General features: G+C 38.4%; 1 protein-coding gene across 1 annotated transcript in view; it reads left to right on the top strand.

Moving 5' to 3' along the window:
• Positions 1-3,146: 3,146 nt before the first annotated feature.
• Positions 3,147-22,147, top strand: part of SEL1L2 (SEL1L2 adaptor subunit of SYVN1 ubiquitin ligase) — a 116,493-nt gene continuing 97,492 nt past the window's right edge. The window contains exon 1 of the mRNA XM_070800709.1: positions 3,147-3,592. Coding sequence (XP_070656810.1) covers positions 3,535-3,592 — 58 coding nt within the window. The 5' untranslated portion in view covers positions 3,147-3,534. The remainder of the gene's footprint in view (positions 3,593-22,147) is intronic.

Raw genomic sequence — 22,147 nt, 5'->3', positions numbered from 1 at the left:
CTGATCATAGACTTCCAGCTTCTAGAACTGTTAGAAAATTGATTTTTGTTGTTCAAGCCACTCAGTATTTTGTCTTGGCCACCCAAGCTGACTAAAACCATCATTATTAAAACTGAATCATTTAGGAGTGACCCTCACTGCCAATTCTGCTTTATCTTATGCCATGCTTCACCCTGCCACCCATCTCTGATTCCAACCATAGCAGCCCTGAGAGCTTTTCAGCTCTTTGAACAAATCTTATTCTCACCACATGGCCTTTTCACATGTTTATCACTATACCTAGGACATGTCATGTTTAGCCAACCCATTCTCGTTCTTCAGAGTATAGCTGGCAAAATTCTCTCCCTGGCAAAGCCTTTGGTGATTCTGATCCCACCTGACCTCTTCACACAGTTTCCCCTTATGTGTCATCGGTACTAATTCATTTTCCTATACGACACTTTTCAAAGGTTTTTTGAGATTATTTTATTAATACTTATCTTTTACTCTAGACTTAAACTCTCTGAGGACAGGAAATATATCTTGTTGCTCACCATTCACAGAAAATGCCCAACACCTGGTACATAATAAAGGTTTATTGAATTAATGAAATGTAAAGAAGCATCTGTAAAGAAATGTTAGCAAAATTAAGGAAGAGTATGTGAGACCAAAATGGGAGACCCTAATTTTAATGTGAAGACCAAGAGAGGAGCTAACAAATAAAATTATTGTGAACACCTCAAAGAGTGTCACCATTCATCTTTAGCATATGGCAGATTTTCAACACGTGAATGAATGAGCGAGGACGCAGTGGAAAAAGAATGAGAAGTTTATTCAACAGTGTAGAATATTACTTGCAATTCCATTTTCAGAAAAACCAATACTATATTTTCAAGAAGAGGTTAATGATCAGAAATGTCAGATTTCTCACAGAGATTAAGTAGGATAAGAACTAAGAAAAGATAATTGGGTTTTTTCGTCTATGTAAATTAGTGAAAATAAAGGCAAATAGTTGAAGAATAAGTGAGAGGCAGCAAGACAGGAGCAGTGATTATAGAGTATTCTTTTGAGATGTTTAGAGGCTAAAAGATAAATAGAGAAGATATTAATAACAGTAGTAAGGATACTAGAGTCAAAAGAAAATTTTTCTAGGAGAGATGAAGAGTTTTTAAATTAAGAAAATTGATACAAAAGATTGAAACAAAAAGAAAAAGAGAGAGACAAAAGGAAAAAAGAATAACAAATGCTAAATAGATTGAAGTACCAGGGAAAGTAAATGTGGATAGAATCAAAAGTGAGAGAAGTTTGGACATGGAAGGAAGTCGAGGGAAGATAGGTCAAATGGCCATGGTTTGAGTGAAAATAAAAAGCAACATCATCTGCAGAAAGATGCTGATAATTCTGGATCCAAATGGGGACTGCTAAAAAGATTGTATAAAGAACATTTAATGGATGACATTAAGAGTTTAAATAAATTTTATTTAGAGATTTTTTTTAAAGCACAGATGTTGCAACAGTTATATTTTGAAGTCCCTTAGTGAAAGGAAAACCCCACTCCAGTACTCTTGCCTGGAAAATCCCATGGACGGAGGAGCCTGGTAGGCTGCAGTCCATGGGGTCGCTAAGAGTCGGACGTGACTGAGCGACTTCACTTTCACCCTTCACTTTCATGCATTGGAGAAGGAAATGGCAACCCACTCCAGTGTTCTTGCCTTGAGAATCCCAGGGACGGGGGAGCCTGATGGGTTGCCGTCTATGGGGTTGCACAGAGTCAGACATAACTGAAGCGACTTAGCAGCAGCAGCAGCAGCAGCAGTGAAAGGAAAAGATATTAGGGACTCTGGTAGACTAAATAATGATCCCAAAGATTTCTAGGACCTAATCTCTAGAACCTATGAATGTTATTTTATGTAGCAGAAGGAACGTTGCAGATATGACTAAGGATCTTGAGATGAGGAGATTATCCTGTATTTTGGTGTTCCCTAAATGTAATTGCAAGTGTCCTAAGAGGGATACAGAGGAAGATTAAACCACAGAAGAGGAGAAAGCAAAGTAATGGTTGTACAGAGATTGGAGTGATATAGTCACAAACTGAGAAATGTGGGCAGCCACTAAAACCTGGATAATTCCAGACAAAGAATGGATTCTCCCCTGAACAAACTAGCTCGGCTCTCTCTTTTTCTTAAACACTTTTTTTTTTTTTTTTTTTTTGGCCACACCGGGTCTTCTTTGCAACACATGGGATCTACTTCCCTGATCAGGGATCAAACCCAGATCCCCTGCATTGGGAGCTGGATATCTTATCCACTGGACCACCAGGGAAGTCCCTAGCTCTGCTCTTAATTTTGGTCCTGGAAGAATCCTTTTGGACTCCTGAGCTCCAGAACTGTAAATTTCTGGGGTTTTTGTAGTATTTGTCACAACAGCAGTGACAATAAAGGGAGTAAAGTAAACCTGAAAATTCAAGGCAATAAATACATCTGTTTCTGAAGTAATTATCTGAACACACTGTAAAAGTTGGGTATATTTTAGGTATGATTCCTCTACTGGCTCCTTTCTTTGGATAATGTTAATATTGTCATACCTGAATACTCGGGCTTCCCTGATAGCTCAGTTGGTAAAAGAATCCATCTGCAATGCGGGAGACACTGGTTCAATTCCTGGGTCAGGAAGATCCACTGGAGAAAAATACTCCAGCATTCTTGGGCTTCTCTTGTGGCTCAGCTGGTAAAGAATCTGCCTGCAGTGTGGAGACCTGGGTTTGATCCCTGGATTGGGAAGATCCCTGAAGAAGGGAAAGGCTACCTGCTCCAGTTTTCTGGACTGGAGATTTCCATGGATTGTATAGTCCATGGAGTCACAAACAGCCAGACACAACTGAGTGACTTTCATGACCTAAATGCTCATTTTAATATCTGGTCCTAGGCTTGAGGGTATTAATTTGTGAAATTCCCATATATTTTAAGATAGTAAATAAGGCATTTTAAAACACCTTCTATAAAAATGTTTAATGAACACTCTTTTTAAAATGTAATTGATTGAAATTTGACTTGGTCCCAGTAAAATGTCAGCAGTTCCTTACTTGAACAGAGAAGAAACATTTTCACCAAGATGGGGACAACAGTTGTCCATATGTTTCTTGTCCACTGTACCCTTGAGATGTTAGATTAAAGGATGATGTCAGGTTAGCTCATGTGCTTAGTTGTGCTTTCCCATAATCGCAGCTTGCACCTCTGGAGGTAACATAAAAACAAGAACTTCCAGCAACTCTGAAAAGAGTTGAGAGAGCAACTCCTACCTATTTCAAGCCTACCACTTATCTCTCACCAGAGAAGTAGCAAACTAGATATGGTTCCTTACCCACAGCCTGCTCTGTCCATCAGCTGCCATCATTCCAGGTTGAAAGGAAATTCCTGGCAGCTCATTGGCCCAAGAGTAAGGAAATTGTTGCTTAGCAACCAAGTCCTGACCCCTACAGGCCTGAAAAGAGGAAGCTTGTGGGCTGGCCACCTAGTTCTGCCTGTGTTACAGTAAGAAGGAGCTACTTAGAAGAAGATGAAGCCCTTGTTCCTGCTAATAGAGATATTGATAATTCTTGGGGTCACAATTAAAAGTAAGTTTTTCTGTCCTTACAGTTCTCTATGAGGGTCTTAGCACTAAGAGTGCAATCTGATTAGAAAATTGTAAATAACTTCACAATATTTCTAAGTAACACAATTTTTAGATAAGTACTTTAAAATATGCAATAAGGATAGATAGCAATGATACTCTCATTTAAGACAGTACCTGGGAAGGATATGTGTATATGTATGTGTATGTGTGTGTGAAAGAGAGAGAGAGAAAGAGATTAAAAGAGAGAAAAGAGGGGCAGACATTGAGCAAATCTATAAGAAAAGCATTATAGTAATTTTTATAGAGTAGGGATATTTGACATAGGTTGTTGAGTTTTGTTAAATCTAGAATATCATGAAGATCTAGTTCTAGAACTTTAAATGAGAATTATAGACTCAAAGGACTCAGAGTTTTAAAGTGCTTTAATTGATATTCTTATAGTCTCTTACAATTTTTCCACAATAACAATTCTATTTTCAAAGTTTCCATAATTCCTAAGTAGTTACTATCTTAAAATGGGTATTATTTTCCAGTCTTGTTTCTCTGGTCATTTATTGAGTTAATTTTTACCCAGTCCTTACATAATTTGCTCATGATGAATTCAATTTAAGAAATACTTATTTCCATTTAACCTAGGAGAACAAGGTTTGTATAACATCTGAAAGTTAATTGCTGTAACACACCACAACAGTAGAACAAATGACAAAGACTACCTGGTCATCTTAATTGATGCAGAAAGAGCGCTTAACAAAGATCGACTTTCCTTTTGTATAAAAACACTCAATAAATAAGAAATCAAAACACCTATCAGCCTGATAAAGGGCATCCTCAAAAAACTGGCACCTAATATATTTAATGGTGAAACACTGAATGCTTTCTCCCAGTGGGCCCCTAAGATGTGGAACAAGACAAAGATGTCCACTCCTGCAATTCCTATTCAATATTGTACTGGAGGTTTTAGCCAAGGCAATTAAATAAGAGAAAGAAAAAAAGATTGAGAAAGGAGAAGTAAACCTCTCTGTATTTACCAAAGACAGGATCTTATACACAGAAAATCCTAAGGTTTTCAATTTAAAAAATACTAGAACTGATAAATGAGTTTGGCAGGGTTGCAGGATAAAAGATTAATAGACAAAAATTTATTCTATTTCTATACCATCACAGTAAACATATCAAAATGAAATTGGTTCCATTCATGATAGCATCAAAATGGATAAGGTATTTAGAAATAAATTTAACAAAAGAAGTACAAAGTTCATCCTCTGAAACTGAAAAAGTTGTTGAAAGAAATTAAAGAAAATCTCAATAAATGAAAACACTTCCCACGTTCATGGATTGGAAAACTTAATATTGTTAAGATGCCAATACTCTCCAAATTGATCTATAGATTCAATATAACCCCTATCAAAATCCCAGGTTATTTCTTTGTAAAAATTAACAAAATCTGAAAATTAGTATAGAAATGAATGTTCTTCTTTAAAAAAAGAAGAGGACACATACTTCTTAATTTCAAAACTGACTGCAAAGCTGCAGTAACCAACACAGTGTGGTACTGGCATGAAGAGAGATTATATAGATCAATAAAATATTAAAAATTCAGAAATAAATCCTCACATTTATCATCAATCAATTTTTGGCAAGGATGCCAAAATATTGAGTTAACGGTGAAGGGGAAGAATAATTTCTTCAACATATGGTGAGGACAGCTGGAGACCCACCTATCTCACCCCAGTCAGACATCTACCTCACACTCTATATGAAAAATAATTCAAAATGGGTCAAAGACCTGAATATAATAGCTTAAGCTTTAAAACTCCTAGAAGAAAATATAGACATAAATCTTTTTGACCCTAGATTAGGCAATGATTTCTTAGGTATGCCACCAAAAGCACAAACAAAAAGAAGAAAACCACAAACTGGACATCACCAAAATTAAACACTTTTATGTTTCAAAAGACATCATCAAGAAACTAAAAAGACAACCCACAGAATAGGAGAAAATGTTGCAAATCATATTCAGTAAAGGTTTAGTATTAAGAACGTATGAAAAAATCTTGACAACTCATCAACAAAATAACACACAACCCAGTTTTTTTAACCCCGTTTTTAAATGGGCTAAGGATATTCTTCCAAAAGATATGCAAATGACCATCAAGTGCATAAAGAGATATTCAACATAATTGCTTACTAAGAAAATGCAAATCAAAACCACAATGAAATATTACATTGTATGCAATCATGTGACAGTCCTGGGTAAATCTAGAAGGTTGGTCACCCTCAGAAGAAGGCAATAAAGGAGAGAAAAGGTTGAGGAGGTGGAAGTGAAGATGGAGAGAGGCAGAAACCAGAGGCAAGAAGCAGGCAAGCTTGTACGCTGGTGTTTTCCAAAGGGGCCAGAACATGGAGTCATTCTCACCAGCTGATAACGCACCTTTCTACAAGCTCAGCATCCTGTCTTCCCCAGCTGAGCTTCGTTTAGGATGGCTATAATTTTTTTAAAAAGGAGAATAACAAGATTTGGAAATGATGTGGAGAAATAGGAACCCTCACACATTGCTAGTGTAAAATGGTACAGCCACTATGGGAGACAGTTTGGCAGTTCCTCACAAAGTTAAATTTAGAATTGTCATTTGTTGTTGTTGTTCAGTAGTAACTGAAGTTGTGGCCCACTCTTTGTGACTCCTTAGACTGCAGCATGCCAGGTTCCTCTGTCCTTCACTATCTCCCAGAGTTGGCTCAAATTCATGTCCATTGAGCCTGTGCTGCTGTCTAACCATCTCATCCTCTGCTGCCCCCTCCTCTCGTTGCCTTCATTCTTTCCCAGCATCAGGGTTTTTTCCAATGAGTTGGCTCTTCTCATCAGGTGGCCAAAATATTGGAGCTTCAGCATCAGTCCTTCCAATGAATATTGAGAGTTAATTTCCTTTAGAATTGACTGGTATGATCTCCTTGCAGTCCAAGGGACTCTCAAGTCTTCTCCAGCACCACATTTGGAAAGAATTACCATATGACTCATCAATTCCAATGACCCATCAATTCTATTACTAGGAATATCCCCAAGAGAAGTGAAAGCATATGTCCACACTGGAAGTTTGTATACAAATGCTTATAAAAGCATGACTTTTTATAGTTAAAAGGTGGAAACAACCTCAATAATGGATGAGTAGGTAAACAAATTGTTGTGTATACATTCTGTGGAATATCATTCAACTATGAAAAGGATGAAGTACTGGAATGTACTACAAGTTGGATGAACCACAGAAACGTTATAATAAGTGAAAGAAGCCAGATACAAAAGGTCACATGTTATTTGATTTTTATTATATGAAATGTAAGTGAAATATCCAGAATAGGCAAATCCATAGAAATAGAAAGAAGATTAGTGGTTGTCAGTGGTTGCACAGAGAGACAGTGGGAAGTTATTTAATGAATATAGAGTGTATTTCTGGGCTAATGAAAAAGTTTTGAAACTAAAAATACATGGTTGTGAATACATTTAATTGTGTACTTTAAAATGGTTACTTGTATGTTATGAATTTCACCTCAATTTTTTAAAATGGTACAGTTCAGTTCACTTCAGTCACTCAGTCGTGTCCAGCTCTTTGAGACCCCATGAATCTCAGCACACCAGGCCTCCCTGTCCATCACTAACTCCCGAGGTTCATTCAGACTCAACGTCCATTGAGTCAGTGATGCCATCCAGCCATCTCATCCTCTGTCGTCCCCTTCTCCTCCTGCCCCCAATCACTCCCAGCATCAGAGTCTTTTCCAATGAGTCAACTCTTCGCATGAGATGGCCAAAGTACTGGAGTTTCAACTTTAGTATCATTCCTTCCAAAGAAATCCCAGGGCTCATCTCCTTCAGAATGGACTGGCTGGATCTCCTTGCAGTCCAAGGGACTCTCAAGAGTCTTCTCCAACACCACAGTTCAAAAGCATCAATTCTTCGGTGCTCAGCTTTCTTTATAGTCCAACTCTCACATCCATACATGACCACTGGAAAAACCATAGCCTTGACTAGATGGACCTTTGTTGGCAAAGTAATGTTTCTGCTTTTCAATATGCTATCTAGTTTGGTCGTAAATTTCCTTCCAAGGAGTAAGCATCTTAATTTCATGGCTGCGGTCACCATCTGCAGTGATTTTGGAGCCCAAAAATATAAAGTCAGCCACTGTTTCCATTGTTTCCCCATTTATTTGCCATGAAGTGATGGGACCAGATGCCATGATCTTAATTTTCTGAATGTCGAGTTTTAAGCCAACTTTTTCACTCTCCTCTTTCACTTTCATCAAAAGGCTTTTGAGTTCCTCTTCACTTTCTGCCATAAGGGTGGTGTCATCTGCATATCTGAGGTTATTGATATTTCTCCTGGCAATCTTGATTCCAGCTTGTGCTTCTTCCAGCCCAGCGTTTCTCCTGATGTACTCTGCATATAGGTTAAATAAGCAGGGTGACAATATACAGCCTTGACTTACTCCTTTTCCTATTTGGAACCAGTCTGTTGTCCCATGTCCAGTTCTAACTGTTGCCTCCTGCCCTGCATACAAATTTCTCAAGAGGCAGGTCAGGTGGTCTAGTATTCCCATCTCTTTCAGAATTTTCCACAGTTTACTGTGATCCACACAGTCAAAGGCTTTGGTATAGTCAATAAAGCAGAAATAGATGTTTTTCTGGAACTCTCTTGCTTTTTCAATGATCCAGAGGATGTTGGCAATTTGGTCTCTGGTTCCTCTGCCTTTTCTAAAACCAGCTTGAACATCTGGAAGTTTACCATTCATGTATTGCTGAAGCCTGGCTTGGAGAATTTTGAGCATTACTTTACTAGCGTGTGAGATGAGTGCAATTGTGCAGTAGTTTGAACATTCTTTGGCATTGCCTTTCTTTGGGGTTGGAATGAAAACTGACCATTTCCAGTCCTGTGGCCACTGCTGAGTTTTCCAAATGTGCTGGCATATTGAGTGCAGCACTTTCACAGCATCATCTTTCAGGATTTGGAATAGCTCAACTGGAATTCCATCACCTCCACTAGCTTTGTTCGTAGTGACGCTTTCTAAGGCCCACTTGACTTCAGTGCTTTGGAAAACAGCCTTGGAGTTCCTCAAAGGATTAAACATAGAATTATCATAGGATCCAGAAATTAAACTCCTAAGTACATATACAAGGAAACTAAAAACTTATTTCCATGCAAAAACTTGCACACAAATGGCAGCATATTCATAGTAGCCAACAAGTGGGGAAAAGCTGGTCTTCACCAACCAATGAATGAATAAAAAGCTTTGATATATCCATACAGTGGAGTATTATCCAGCAATAAAGTACAATATGGATAATCATTAAAATATTGTACTAAGCCACAAAAGGCCACATATTGTGTGATTTCCATAAATGAAATGTCCAGATTAGGTACATCCATGGAGACAGAAAATAGTTTACCGATTACCTAGGGCTGGGAGGTGTAGGATACCTGGGGAGATTATAATTAAAGGACACAAGATTACTGATGGAGTAATGAAAATGTTCTAAAATTATAGCAATGGTTGTACCTATCTGTGAATATACTAAAAGCCATTGACTTTCAGGGAGAAAAGTATTTAATAAAAGTTATATGTCAGGGGTATGGGAAGAATATAATAAAAATTATATGCCAGGGATATGTGAAGAATATCTAAGACACAATCCTTATCCTTGAGCAGTTAAGAAGAAGAAAACAAGTTACAAGTGAATAAATTATAAAATGTTGCAGGTATTTGGCTTCCTGGTAGCTAAGCAGTAAAGAATCCACCTACAGTGCAGGAGACCTTGGCCAATCCCGGATCAGGAAGATACCTTGAAAGAGGAAATGGCAACCCACTCCAGCATTCTTGCCAGGAAAATCCCGTAGATAGAGGAGCCTGGTGGGCTACAGTCCATGGGGTCACAGTCAGGCATGATAAAGTGACTAAGCACATAGGTATATAAATAATAGCATTTATAAGGTACTATATATAGGGCACAAGTCAGGGAATGCCCAATTCTACCAGTTTGTGGAGCAGTCAGAGGGCTTCATAAACGAAATGGCATAAACTGAATCTTGAAAGATTAGTGAGTGTTCACTAAGCAGGCAAAAGAGGAAAACATTTTAGACTACATAAAGGAAATAAAGACATAGAGGAATAAAAGAGCATGGTCTATAAATAAGTATGGAACACAAAGTTTTGAGGCTGGAGAAGTAGGCAAAGACTATGTGATAGGCTTTGAAGCTTGGGTTTGATCTTGTGAGCAATAAGGAGTCATTTAAGAGTTTACTCATTGAAGAACATGAATAGAATTATGCTTTTAAAAAAAATGACTAGCAGTTGAGAGGTAGGTGGGTTGGCTGTGTAACTCTGGTGACCATGTAACCAGTTTAGTTCAGTTCAGTCGCTCAGTCGTGTCCAACTCTTTGCGACCCCATGAATGTAACCAGTAGCAGACTATTAAATGACCCAAACAAGAAATGATGAGGACTTCAACTATAGCGACAGCAGTGGGGACCAAGGAGTACTGTAGATGGAAAATAAAACTAAAGACAGTCATAAGAGTCCAGAGTGAGAGTGTGCCCGGAAGATGAGAATAACCAATAGTGCCAAATGCCAGAGAGAGTAGGGAAGGGAAATAAAGGCCAGCGAGTGAACACTGGATTTAGTAGCTGGAGAATCTTTACATTTCCAAGACACTTTTATCAGAGAAGCAGAGAAAAACTTGATTTCAATTGGTAGGAGTGAACAGGAGGAGAGCGAGTAGAGAGAGCTGTGGTGAGTACAGAGCTCTTCTGGGATTATCATACTTCACAGGGTCAGAGGCGTTTTCAACAGATCATTTATCGGTTGCAGGTATATAAAGACCAGGGAAGAAGTTCAGAAGGGAGAAGTGAAGTGGAAATCGCTCAGTCGTGTTTGGACACGTGTTTGGACTCTTTGCAATCCCATGGACTATACAGTCCATGGAATTCTCCAGGCTAGAATACTAGAGTGGGGAGCCATTTCCTTCTCCAGGGGATCTTCCCAACCCAGGGGTTGAACCCAGGGTCTCTCGCATTGCAAGTGGATTCTGTACCATCTGAGCCACAAGGGAAGCCCAAGAATACTGAAGTGGGTCGTCTATCCCTCCTCCAGTGGATCTTCCTAACCCAGGAATCGAACTAGGGTCTCCTGCACTGCGGGCAGATTCTTTACCAACTGAGGTATCATGGGGGAGAAAACAGTTGCTTTCCAAGCAAGTGCTAAAACACCTAAAGGTCTATATGTAAAATCAATCCTTAACCCCACTCTATTTTTTCTTCCTGACTCTCTACCCCTAGTTTTCAAGGCAAAACAGGTCTCACCTTTTACATTAACATTCTAGTCAAGGCTATGGTTTTTCCAGCGGTCATGTATGGATGTGAGAGTTGGACTATAAAGAAAGCTGAGTGCCAAAGAATTGATGCTTTTGAACTGTGGTGTTGGATAAGACTCTTGAGAGTTCCTTGGACTACAAGGAGATCCAACCAGTCATTCTGAAGGAGATCAGCCCTGGGATTTCTTTGGAAGGACTGATGCTAAAGCTGAAACTCCAGTACTTTGGCCACCTCATGCAAAGAGTTGACTCATTGGAAAAGACTCTGATGCTGGGAGGGATTGGGGACAGGAGGAAAAGGGGACAACAGAGGATGAGGTGGCTGGTTGGCATCACCGACTCGATGGCCATGGGTTTGGGTGAACTCCAGGAGAGGGTGATGGACAGGGAGGCCTGGCATGCTGCAATTCATGGGGTTGCAAAGAGTCGGACATGACTGAGCAACTGAACTGAACTGAACTGATACCTTGCAAGCTTGCATATTGCCTTCTTATGCTTTTTTCACTTATATTCATTTTACTTTGACTTCACTCATGTGAAATTATTGAGACAGGGATGATGCCACAACTGCAATTTTTCCCTGACTCTGCATTCACCTCAGGAGCATTCTAAAATAGTTACTGATCTTAGGTTTCCCTTTTAGTAAATGCTCAAAATGAAGTAGTTGATGCTCATGGAAAGACTGAACAGTCTATCCCAAAGTGAGCCTTAGAAAATGGAAATAAAACTAATGGTCTGTTTTCTCTCTATCCACCCTACCTGTTCAGCTGCTGGTTTAAGAGGTAATATAAGGTACATAGGGGCTTCTCCAGTGGCTCAGTGGTAAAGAACTCACCTGCAATGCAGGAACCACAGTAGGCCTGGGTTGAGAAAATCCCCTGGAGGAGGAGGGCATGGCAAGCCACTCCAGTATTCTTGCCTGGAGAATCCTATGGACAGAGAAGCCTGGTGGACTACAGTCCATAGGGTCACAAAGGGTTGGACACTACTGAAGCAACTTAGCACGCATGCACACATAAGGTATATAACTGAGGCAGAAAGAAGACATTGCCAGAAGTTCTGGCTCTAGATCACTCAGGATCCAAGGTTTCTCTATCCTATCTCACTTTCTGATAGTAATTTCTCACTATCATAAGCTTCTACAATTTGAAAAAAATAAAGTAAAAGTAAATTAAAATACACACTAAAATAGAAAGTTCGCAGCAACTCTCTCCACTGTTACTCTCCCACCCAGCAACTGTCTTTCCCAATTGAAAAAGGCAAGAAGCTCATCGATCTCACTCTAATCAGAGGTCAGAAAGCAATTGCCTAGCAATCACATCTACATTCCCGGGGAGTTCAGAGAGGAGCCACGTAAAGGCCAAGTCCTGGACATGTTGTAGAGGATGCTGGGTCTAAGCAGTAGAAGCAGGCGATGTCTTACTGCTTCAGAAACGTACTTTTTATTACCAGCTCTACTATATTTTTAATAACTTGTGAAATCCAGGAATTTTAAAGTACCTTTGCTTCCTTTCAGTCCCTTACATTATGCCTCTAAATAGGGATAGAATAAATTGCCAGTATCTGGAGCATCTTTCCTTGCAGAGAAGCAGGAATGAGCAGGTGTGTCATGGGGTAACCACTGACTACTAGAGAGAGCTTTGGTTTCTATGTTATGTTAGAGATCAGTGAGGAAGTTCATTCCTCTTGTGAATTGTCCTGAAATATGTAAGCCTTTTCCTTGTATTCATATCCTTCAGTCATCTGAAATGTTTCTATATTAACAAGTTACTATTCCTCATTGGAACCACAGTAGGACAGCACTCTGTGGGGAGAAGGCAACCCGCAACCTGAGGATCTAGGGCAGAATAGACCCCTCCCCCAGCTGCTCCCATGAATGCCCTGGCTTCAGCTTTATTTCTGGTTACTCTGTCTGCTTCAAGGAACTAACTTCTGCCATGTCCTTTTGTCATATCAGAAATCACTCTTCCCAATTCTACTCCATTTTCTCCATGCAAAGACTCATGTCTCTCCTACGCAAAGAATCCTCTCTGCCAGTGATAACTGTCTGTGCATGCATGTTAAGTCACTTCAGTCATGTCTGACTCTTTGCAACCCTATGGACTGTAGCCTGCCAGGCTCCTCTATCCATGGAGTTTTCCAGGCGAGAATACTGGAGTAGATTGCCATGTCCTCCTCCAGGGGATCTTCTCCACCCAGGGACTGAACCCACATCTCTTCTGTCTCCTGCACTGGCACGCAGGTTCTTTACCGCTGGCACAACCTGGGAAGCCCAATAGCTGTCTACGTGTTCTTAACTGATTCTAAGATCTACTTTCCATCTATTGAGACTGCTTTCTTAAAGAACACCAATAGCCGTTGATTATCAATCCAGGGGGCTCTTACTGTTCTTACTACTTAAACTCTCTGCAGCATTTGACACTGTTCACTGTATTCTTTTCCTTTCTACCTCTGTATGATCTTCTTAGACACTTCCACTGGTTTGTCTTCCTCAACCCTCCCTTTAAATGCTAAGCCCAAAGTTCATTGCATAGCTTTCTTAGTCTTCATATTCTGTGCTTCTGATGCTCTTTCCCAAGCCCCAAGCTTCAATTATTTTTTTTTAATAATTGTGACTTTTATGTTTATTTTATAATTTATCTATCTACCTGGCTGTGCTAGTTCTTAGTTGCAGCACGTGGGATCTTCGTTGCGACATGCAAGATCTTTAGTTGTGGCATGCAGGGACTTTAGTTGCAACATATGAACTCTTACTTGCAGCATCTGGGATCTAGTTCCCTAGCTAGAGATCAAACTAGGGCCCCCTTCATTGGGAGCATGGAGTCTTAGCCAGGACCACCAGGGAAGTCCCCCAGGGCTTCATTTACACCCTAGACCTTCCTCTAGATCTCTTGACCTGCATATCAGCTGCATGATTGTCATGAATAGGGTATAATCTGCAAACATCTTAAATTGACCATTTTTTCTCCAAGTTAGTTTCTCTCTTATGTTTCTTGTCTTCTTAATGGCATTGACATCTTTCCCACCATCCTGGGTTCTCAGGTGCAAAACCTCAAATTCTTGATCATATGGTTAATAATGCACTGAAAAAAGAAAGTGTAAGGTACTCGGTTGTGCCCTACTCTTTGCAACCCTATGTACGGTAGCCCACCATGGAATTCTCCAGGCAAGAATACTGGAATGGGTAGCCATTCCCTTCTTCAAGAGATCTTCCCAATCTAGGGATCAAACCCAGGTCTCCTTCATTGCAGGCAGATTCTTTACCGTCTCAGCTACCTGGAATGCACTAAGAATCATCTAATTCAATGTTTTTACAGGTGATAGGACTGTCTTCCAGAGTCATGAAATTAATTCAGCACCATAAATCCACAGCATAAACATCCTACTAATCTTTAAAGGTCCATTTCAAGTTCTACTCTTCCAATAAAAAGCGTTCCCAAGCCCTTCCTCATAGAAAATTGTGCCTTTATTTTCTTATACATCACAGTCTCACAATTGAGTTAGTTTTTACCCTTCTCACTAAACTGTCAACTAAGGATTGTGTTTTCCTCACATTTAATATTTCTTATAACTCATTGCAGAACTTGGCACATGCTCAATGAGCACTTGTAAAGTAGGATTGTAACTAATATCCATGTAACACTTTAAAACTTTGTAAAATACATTCGCAAAACCTATGAAATAAGTCATGTAAATATTTTTATTATTCTAGATTTACACATTTTCTAAACTCTAAAATCTAGAAAACCCAAATCCTCCAATGAGAATCAAATTTCGCTTTTTGGTTTTTTACTTCCTGTCATCTGTTTGTTATTCTATGTATTCTCCAAAGTAGACTGTTCAGAGTATTTGCCTCATTATCATATTTACTTGCCGTGAGCTATTTCTACATACTACCAATCAGATGAAAAATATAAATTCAATCAATCATCCAAATATTTTAAAATGTGTGTATATGTTTGCTTCTGTATAGAACAAACAGCTAGGTGATTGATTTGCATTACTTACTTTTCAACCAGTTGTTCTGGCAAAATGATGATTACATAAACTTCAACAGTGGCATTCTACCAGTTTTTTGCTGATTCTGTAATATTACTACTGTGTTTTTTTAGCTATAACCATCTAATTTTATTTATATAGTTTATCACTAAAGAGATATGGTAGGCAGGGAAAACTGGTTTCTTTTAAGACTTCTTTAAGTCTACCCTACAGGCTTGGAGCCAACGTTACCAGGGACTGAGGAGAATATTCCCAGATTGGAAAAAATAATATATACCCTGCAGCTTCCCTCACAGAAGAGTTTTTTTTTTTTTTTTAAAGAAAACAGATCATCAGTCCTGAGAAACTAATGTCTGTGTTGAAAATGAAATTAGGAATACCTAAAGGACAAGAAATAGAAATGGATTGGAAGAAGAAACTTTTGCCAAAAAAATGTAAAAAGAGAATATGGCTAGAAAAAAATGTACACATGGATTTAGGAAAAAGGAGAGGAGCCTCAGGGCAAAAAGAAAGGATTGTTGGTTGAAAACATTAGAAGCAGCCTAGCAGTTCTGACCCCTCCTCCCCTCATCACTACAGGGCACTCCCACCGGATACAAAGGAAAAGGCAACAGGCTGATTGCTGGTAACAAAAGCCTAGGTGAGGGGTTATTTGGACTAACCCACCCGCTGAAATGGCACCCACTCCAGTACTCTTGCCTGGAAAATCCCATGGATGGAGGAGCCTGGAAGGCTGCAGTCCATGGGGTCGCTGAGGGTCGGACACGACTGAGCGACTTCCCTTTCACTTTTCACTTTCATGCATTGGAGAGGGAAATGGCAACCCACTCCACTGTTCTTGCCTGGAGAATTCCAGGGACAGGGGAGCCTGGTGGGCTGCCGTCTATGAGGTCAGCAACCCCCTGAAAAATATGACACAGAAGCATACAAATGAGTTGAGAAGTTAGTAAAGGACTACTAGATTTTTTTTAAATATATAAGAAATTGCTGGAATGAAAGAAGTAAATACAGAATACCCGAGCAGGGCCAGGACTTGCCTCACCCTGGCTCCAGCCCTGTACCTGAACACCAAAACTTCTTTTGCCCTGAGCCAGATAAACTTGGGCTTTGGTTTTAGTGGCCTCACAAAGCAAGGAGGATGGAATCTAGTCCTCAAGACCTGCCCGAGGTGAGGCGTCTGATAGGAAACCTTGTCAACATTAACCTAAATCCTTAAAGCTCTATACTCTTAGGACAAGGGCAAACTAGAAATGAATACACCTCTTCCAAAGTCCAGGGATTTGCAGAGTCTTGACACTTAGAAAAGCAGGGAGAAAAGGAAAAAAGAAGAAATACATTTCTATGAAGTTGTAATCTCCAGCCCTCCTGGAGATTTTCAGACTTGGCTATCCCAGGTACTCTAAGTCTAGTACTAGATCTGAGATGGTCCTGTACTACAGTGCCCCAGGCACTTGGCAGAAGCAAATTCATATTCTCTTCACAGGAAGGCAATTTCATTGTAGATCTCAAAGAATTCACTCAGATAAGTTTTTTAGTATTTAATAAAATAATTAAGCACACAAGGAGACAAATCACCATTAAGTGGGGGCATTTTGGGGTGGGCACTTGGGCCAGAAATACAGGTTACAGGTGCAAATGTCTAGTGATATTCGGGGAACCTCTATCCCAGAAGACTAGCTCCTGTCACATCTTAATAGCATATCCTGCAACACTAAGTTACTAGTGGCAAGCTAAGTTCATTGTTACAGCGTTCACATACAGGTTAAGAGGGAAAATCGAAGTCCAACATGAATATAATCAAGACTCACAAACATTTGAGGAAAATTAACACCATAAGAGAAAAGCATCAGCCTACACACACACACACACACACACCCCTGATAACACCTGAGGAAACAGAACAAGTAGAACAGATGGTTGACAACTTTAAGACATAAAATGATTGTCATAAAATGTATTTAGAGAGATTATTGTTCATTAAGAGCGGGTCTTAATGAAGAAATGGAAGATGAGCTATTTTGGAAATGAAATAAATACCAGTTTTAAAAAAAAAAAGAAGACGAAGAAAACAAAGCCTCGAAGCTGAATAGCAAAATTGAGGGCTGAAGAGCAACTTGGATACTCAAATATCAACCTGAGAAATTATCTTAGACCACAATGTGAATGGACAGAGAAGATATGTATAAAATAAAGGTTAAAGGCCTTGGAGGACCAATCCAAAGCTATCAAAGCACTTAGAGAAAGAAATAAATAAAAGTCCTCAGATGTGAAAGAAGACTCACATTTTTAAATTAAATTCCACTGAGTGCCAAGTAAGAAGACTGAGAAAAGACCCATCCCGAGAAAGTAATGGTAAAACTTTAATATTTTATGGATAACCAGAAAATCCTAAAGATTTCTAAAATGAAAAAATACATTATTTATAAGGAAAAAAGCACATATTGACTTCAAATTCATCAGCAACATTGGGTACAAAAAGATACTGGAGAAATATTTTCTTTGTACTGAGGTGAAATGATTTTGAATCTAGAATTGTATAATCTAACAAATGCTCAGACAAGTGTAATGGCTAAATAAGACATTTTCAGACAAGAATGGATTCAGAAAATTTACCACCCAGAAATTTTAGATGAAATATTGACTAGAAGATATGCTCTATTATAAGGAAAGAAGGAAAGAAAGTTCAGGAGGGACACTAAAAATCAATGGTAAGCAAATAAATCTTTAAGACTTAGGATTACTCATAAATGTTCATTTTAATTTTAAAAAATATAGCAGTCACAAATTCATTTTTAAAAATCCCTTACACAATAGCAACAGAAATTATAAAATACCCAAGAATCAATTTAATTGAAGTGAAACAATACATACATGAGTAATACAAATGAAATTTTTCTGAAGATCATTAAATAGAAAATTTGAATAAATTAAGGCCACACAACTGAATGTATCTCAATATTGTGAATATCACAGGTCTTTGTAAATTAATATGTAAACCCAATGCAATCTCAGAGAAAATATCAACACATTTTTTGAAATGGATCTGACAACCTTATTCTAAAATTTTTCTAAAAAAGAAATTATGCTAGAATTCCCAAGATAAGTTCTTAAAAGAGGAACAATGAGGGTGTACTTCTGTGGATCTTCACAGAGGTTCTCTTGCAACCAGATTGTACAATACGCAATTATTAATCTGCAGTAATTAGAGTATTAGCAGAAGAATAGACAAATAGATCAAGAAAATAGAACAGAGAGTTTTAAAATGGACCAGTATACAAATCGGAATTTGGTACCTGAAAAGAGGTTTTTTAATGCATTGAGTAAAAGATTGACTGTAATGAATTCTGTTGTCTAAGTGTACATTCATTTAGGAAACAATATCAGATTCTGCTTCATACCAATCTCAAAAGTTGATTCCAGAAGGATTTAAAAAGTAAATAGTAAAATCAAAACTCCAAAAAATAGCTGAAGGAAATATAGGAGAATGTATATTCAACTGATTGGTAAGAAAGCCTTCTTGAACAAGACACATACACACACACACAGGTTGTAAGTGAGAAAAAGATTAATAATTTTGACGTCATCAGAATTTAAAACCTCTGATACAAAGGACACCATAAACAGTTAAAAGGCTAACAACAGATTGAAAAATATGTTTACAACATATACATTAATCAAATAATATCCAGAATATGTAAAGAACTCCTAAAGGTACATATTTTTAAAAGCCTTGTAGAAAGATGGGCTAAATACCTAACAGTCAGTTCCTGGAGAGGATATATTTTACAAATGCCCCTAAATGTGAAAAGATCACTAACCTTGCCAGATCATTAATTAATGATCATTAAAAGATCATTAATTTCTATGCAAACTTCAATACACTGGCAAAAATTGAAAATTTTTGTTAAAGTGAGGAAAAATTAATATTCTGGTATACCATGTGTGGAATTATAAGTCAGTGTAGCTTTTGGGGGAATGCCAATATGTAGATGCCACCACCCTTATGAGAAAACAAAGAAGAACTAAAGAGCCTTTTAATGAAAGTGAAAGAGGAGAGTGAAAAAGTTGGCTTAAAATTCAACATTCAGAAAACCAAGATCATGGCATCTGGTCCCATCACTTCATGGCAAATAGATGGGGAAACAATGGAAAGAGTGAGAGCCTATTTTTTTTTTGGGGGGGGGGTCTCCAAAATCACTGCAGATGGTGACTGAAGACATGAAATTAAAAGACACTTGCTCCTTGGAAGAAAAGCTATGACTGACTTTGACAGCATATTAAAAAGCAGAGACATTTCTTTACCAACAAAGATCCATCTAGTCAAAGCTATAGTTTTTCTATTAGTCATGTATGGATGTGAGAATTGGACTATAAACAAAACTGAGCACCAAAGAATTGATGCTTTTGAACTGTGGTGCTGGGGAAGACTCTTGAGAGTCCCTTGGACTGCAAAGAGATCCCACCTGTCCATCCTAAAGGAAATCAGTCCTGAATATTCATTTGAAGGACTGATGCTGAAGCTGAAGCTCCAATACTTTGGCCACCTGATGCAAAGAACCAACTCATTGGAAAAGACCCTGTTGCTGGGAAAGATTGAAGGTGAGAGAAGAAGGGGATGACAGAGGATGAGATGGTTGGATGGCATCACCGACTCTATGGACATGAGTTTGAGTAGGCTCCAGAAGTTGGTGATGGACAGGGAAGCCTAGCATGCTGCAGTCTGTGGGGTTGCAAAGAGTCGGACACAACTGAGTGACTGAACTGAAAAGAATATACCATTGACTATTACAAATTAAGTTGGGCATATTACTTCTTAAGTGAGCAAATCTATGTCTTGTTGTCTACCCTAGCAAACCCTTATACATATTTCACAGAAAACATGTTCAGGATTATCCATCACACTGTTATTGTTTGTAATAGCAAAGTCATTGAAAATATGTGTCTATGAAATCGCAAAGAGTCAGACACTACTGAGAGACTGAACTGACTGAATTGATCCATTAAATAATGAAATGTAACATCATTATAGACATAACTCTTTCCCAAACCTGAAATTCTGGATTTTACTTTTAATATGTTGAACATTACCTCAAGTGCTTACAGGATCCAGATTACTACACATTTCTAAGACCATGTACATAGTGTTCTACAAATGTATATTTTGTATAAAATGTATATTTGTATAAAATATACAAAATATACCACAATACAAAAGCTTTAGGAATGTTCTACATGGTTATTTCCTGTGTTGGTTGATTTAATAGGCCCAGATAAATTATCTTTCTTTCAATGTCAGTTTTGATCCCTACTGCATTAATTATTTAAGTAATTTTAATCACCCCAAGTTATACATTTAGATCACTGGAGAAGACAAGATGTGGTAAACATAAATGTCTCACCCCAAATCAATTAGCACATCTATTTACAAGGGGAACTAAGACTAGAGTTAAAGACTTCTGAATCATATTACCTTGCTCTACTGATAATCCACATTTTCTTACTTTTAAAGAAAGACACATTGATAAATAAGGACATAAGAACTAAAAGCTACAAGAGTTCTAAACCTGCTCTAAAGCTACTTCCTACAATACTCAAAACAAATCCTCCATATCAGGTTGCTAAAAGTAATCAGTCAATTACTTCTGCAGCTTTAATCAGTCAATTAATTCTACATACATAAGAACATATGAACTTAAAATCACCTTCAACTCAGTCAGCCTGTTCCCAGATTTGTAATGTTCTAATGGTAGAGCAATATGGATAAAAATTCTACTGGTAGCTAGGGGGGAAAGAACAGTAATGTTATAGTCCTGTGTCATCTTTGTTTTTGAAAAACAGTATATTATATAAAGATTTAAAAATAACACAACTTCATGAATAGAACTACTTAATTCAAAGTTGTTGCAGGGATGAAGCATAGCAACAGTAAAAAAAAATTTTTTTGAAGAGGAAAGCCACCTCCTTGAGGCTTTTTCAAAAAATTTTTCAAAAAAATTGTGGCTATGTAATTTCATTTGACTATTCCAAACCTGAGATTCTTTGATTCTAAGTTTTCAGTAGTAACTTTAAAAGCATTTTGTCTGAATTTTAGATCCAAGAGCAGAATTATATGCTATTATAACAAGCCTGTATAGTTTCTTAATTTTATTTTGATGAGGGAAGTTCTTATCTCACAGGTGCTAGTACCATTTTCTTTTAAAAGATAAGCCTTTGGAAAAGGAGAAAGAGATACATTATTATTATATTTATTATTATACTGACTATTATTTAGCTGCAATGTATTAAGTAAAACACTGAACATTACACTTTAATTCTATTCTGTCTTTATATCTGCTCCAAGAGGTACATTATAGTATTGATATTCCCATTTTATAAAAAAACTGAGACTCAGAGAAATTAAAGTATCTAAGGTCACATGACTTAAATAAGAAGACTATATAGAGTGAAGAACGTCAGAAAGTGAAAAACGGATATTGCATATTAACGCATACATGTGGAACCTAGAAAAATGGTACAGATGAATCATTTGCAGGCAGGAATAGAGATACAGACGTAGAGAATGGACATGTAGACGGGATGATCGGGGAAGGGGTGATGGGACAATTGGGAACTGACATATATACACTGCTGCTGCTGCTGCGTCGCTTCAGTCATGTCCGACTCTGTGCGACCCCATAGACGGCAGCCCATCAGGCTCCCCCGTCCCTGGGATTCTCCAGGCAAGAACACTGGAGTGGGTTGCCATTTCCTTCTCCAGTGCGTGAAAGTGAAAAGTGAAAGTGAAGTTGCTCAGTCGTGTCGACTCTTAGCGATCCCATGGACTGCAGCCCACTAGGCTCCTCCATCCATGGGATTTTCCAGGCAAGAGTACTGGAGTGGGGTGCCACTGCCTTACCATGTGTAAAAGAGAGACCTAGTGGGAAGTTGCTCTATAGCACGTGAAGCTCAGCTCAGTGCCCAGAATGACGCAGAAGGGTGAAGTGGGGGTGTGGGGGGAAGGGAGTTCCAAAGGGAGAGGATGTATGTATACATATAACTGATTCACTTCGTTGTACAGCAGAAACTAGCACAACATTGTGAAGCAACTACACTCCGATTCTTATAAATAGCTATGAAATAGTTTTATGTCAGCAGAGACTTTGATGGTAGAGATTTTGTGCCTACTTGTTAATTTGGCAAGATTATGCATAAATACAGATTATTA

This window comes from Bos indicus, chromosome 13, assembly GCF_029378745.1.
Source record: "Bos indicus isolate NIAB-ARS_2022 breed Sahiwal x Tharparkar chromosome 13, NIAB-ARS_B.indTharparkar_mat_pri_1.0, whole genome shotgun sequence".
NCBI lineage: Eukaryota > Metazoa > Chordata > Mammalia > Artiodactyla > Bovidae > Bos > Bos indicus.
Note: the sequence above shows the minus strand (reverse complement) of the source record. Positions and strands in the feature narration are given on the sequence as shown.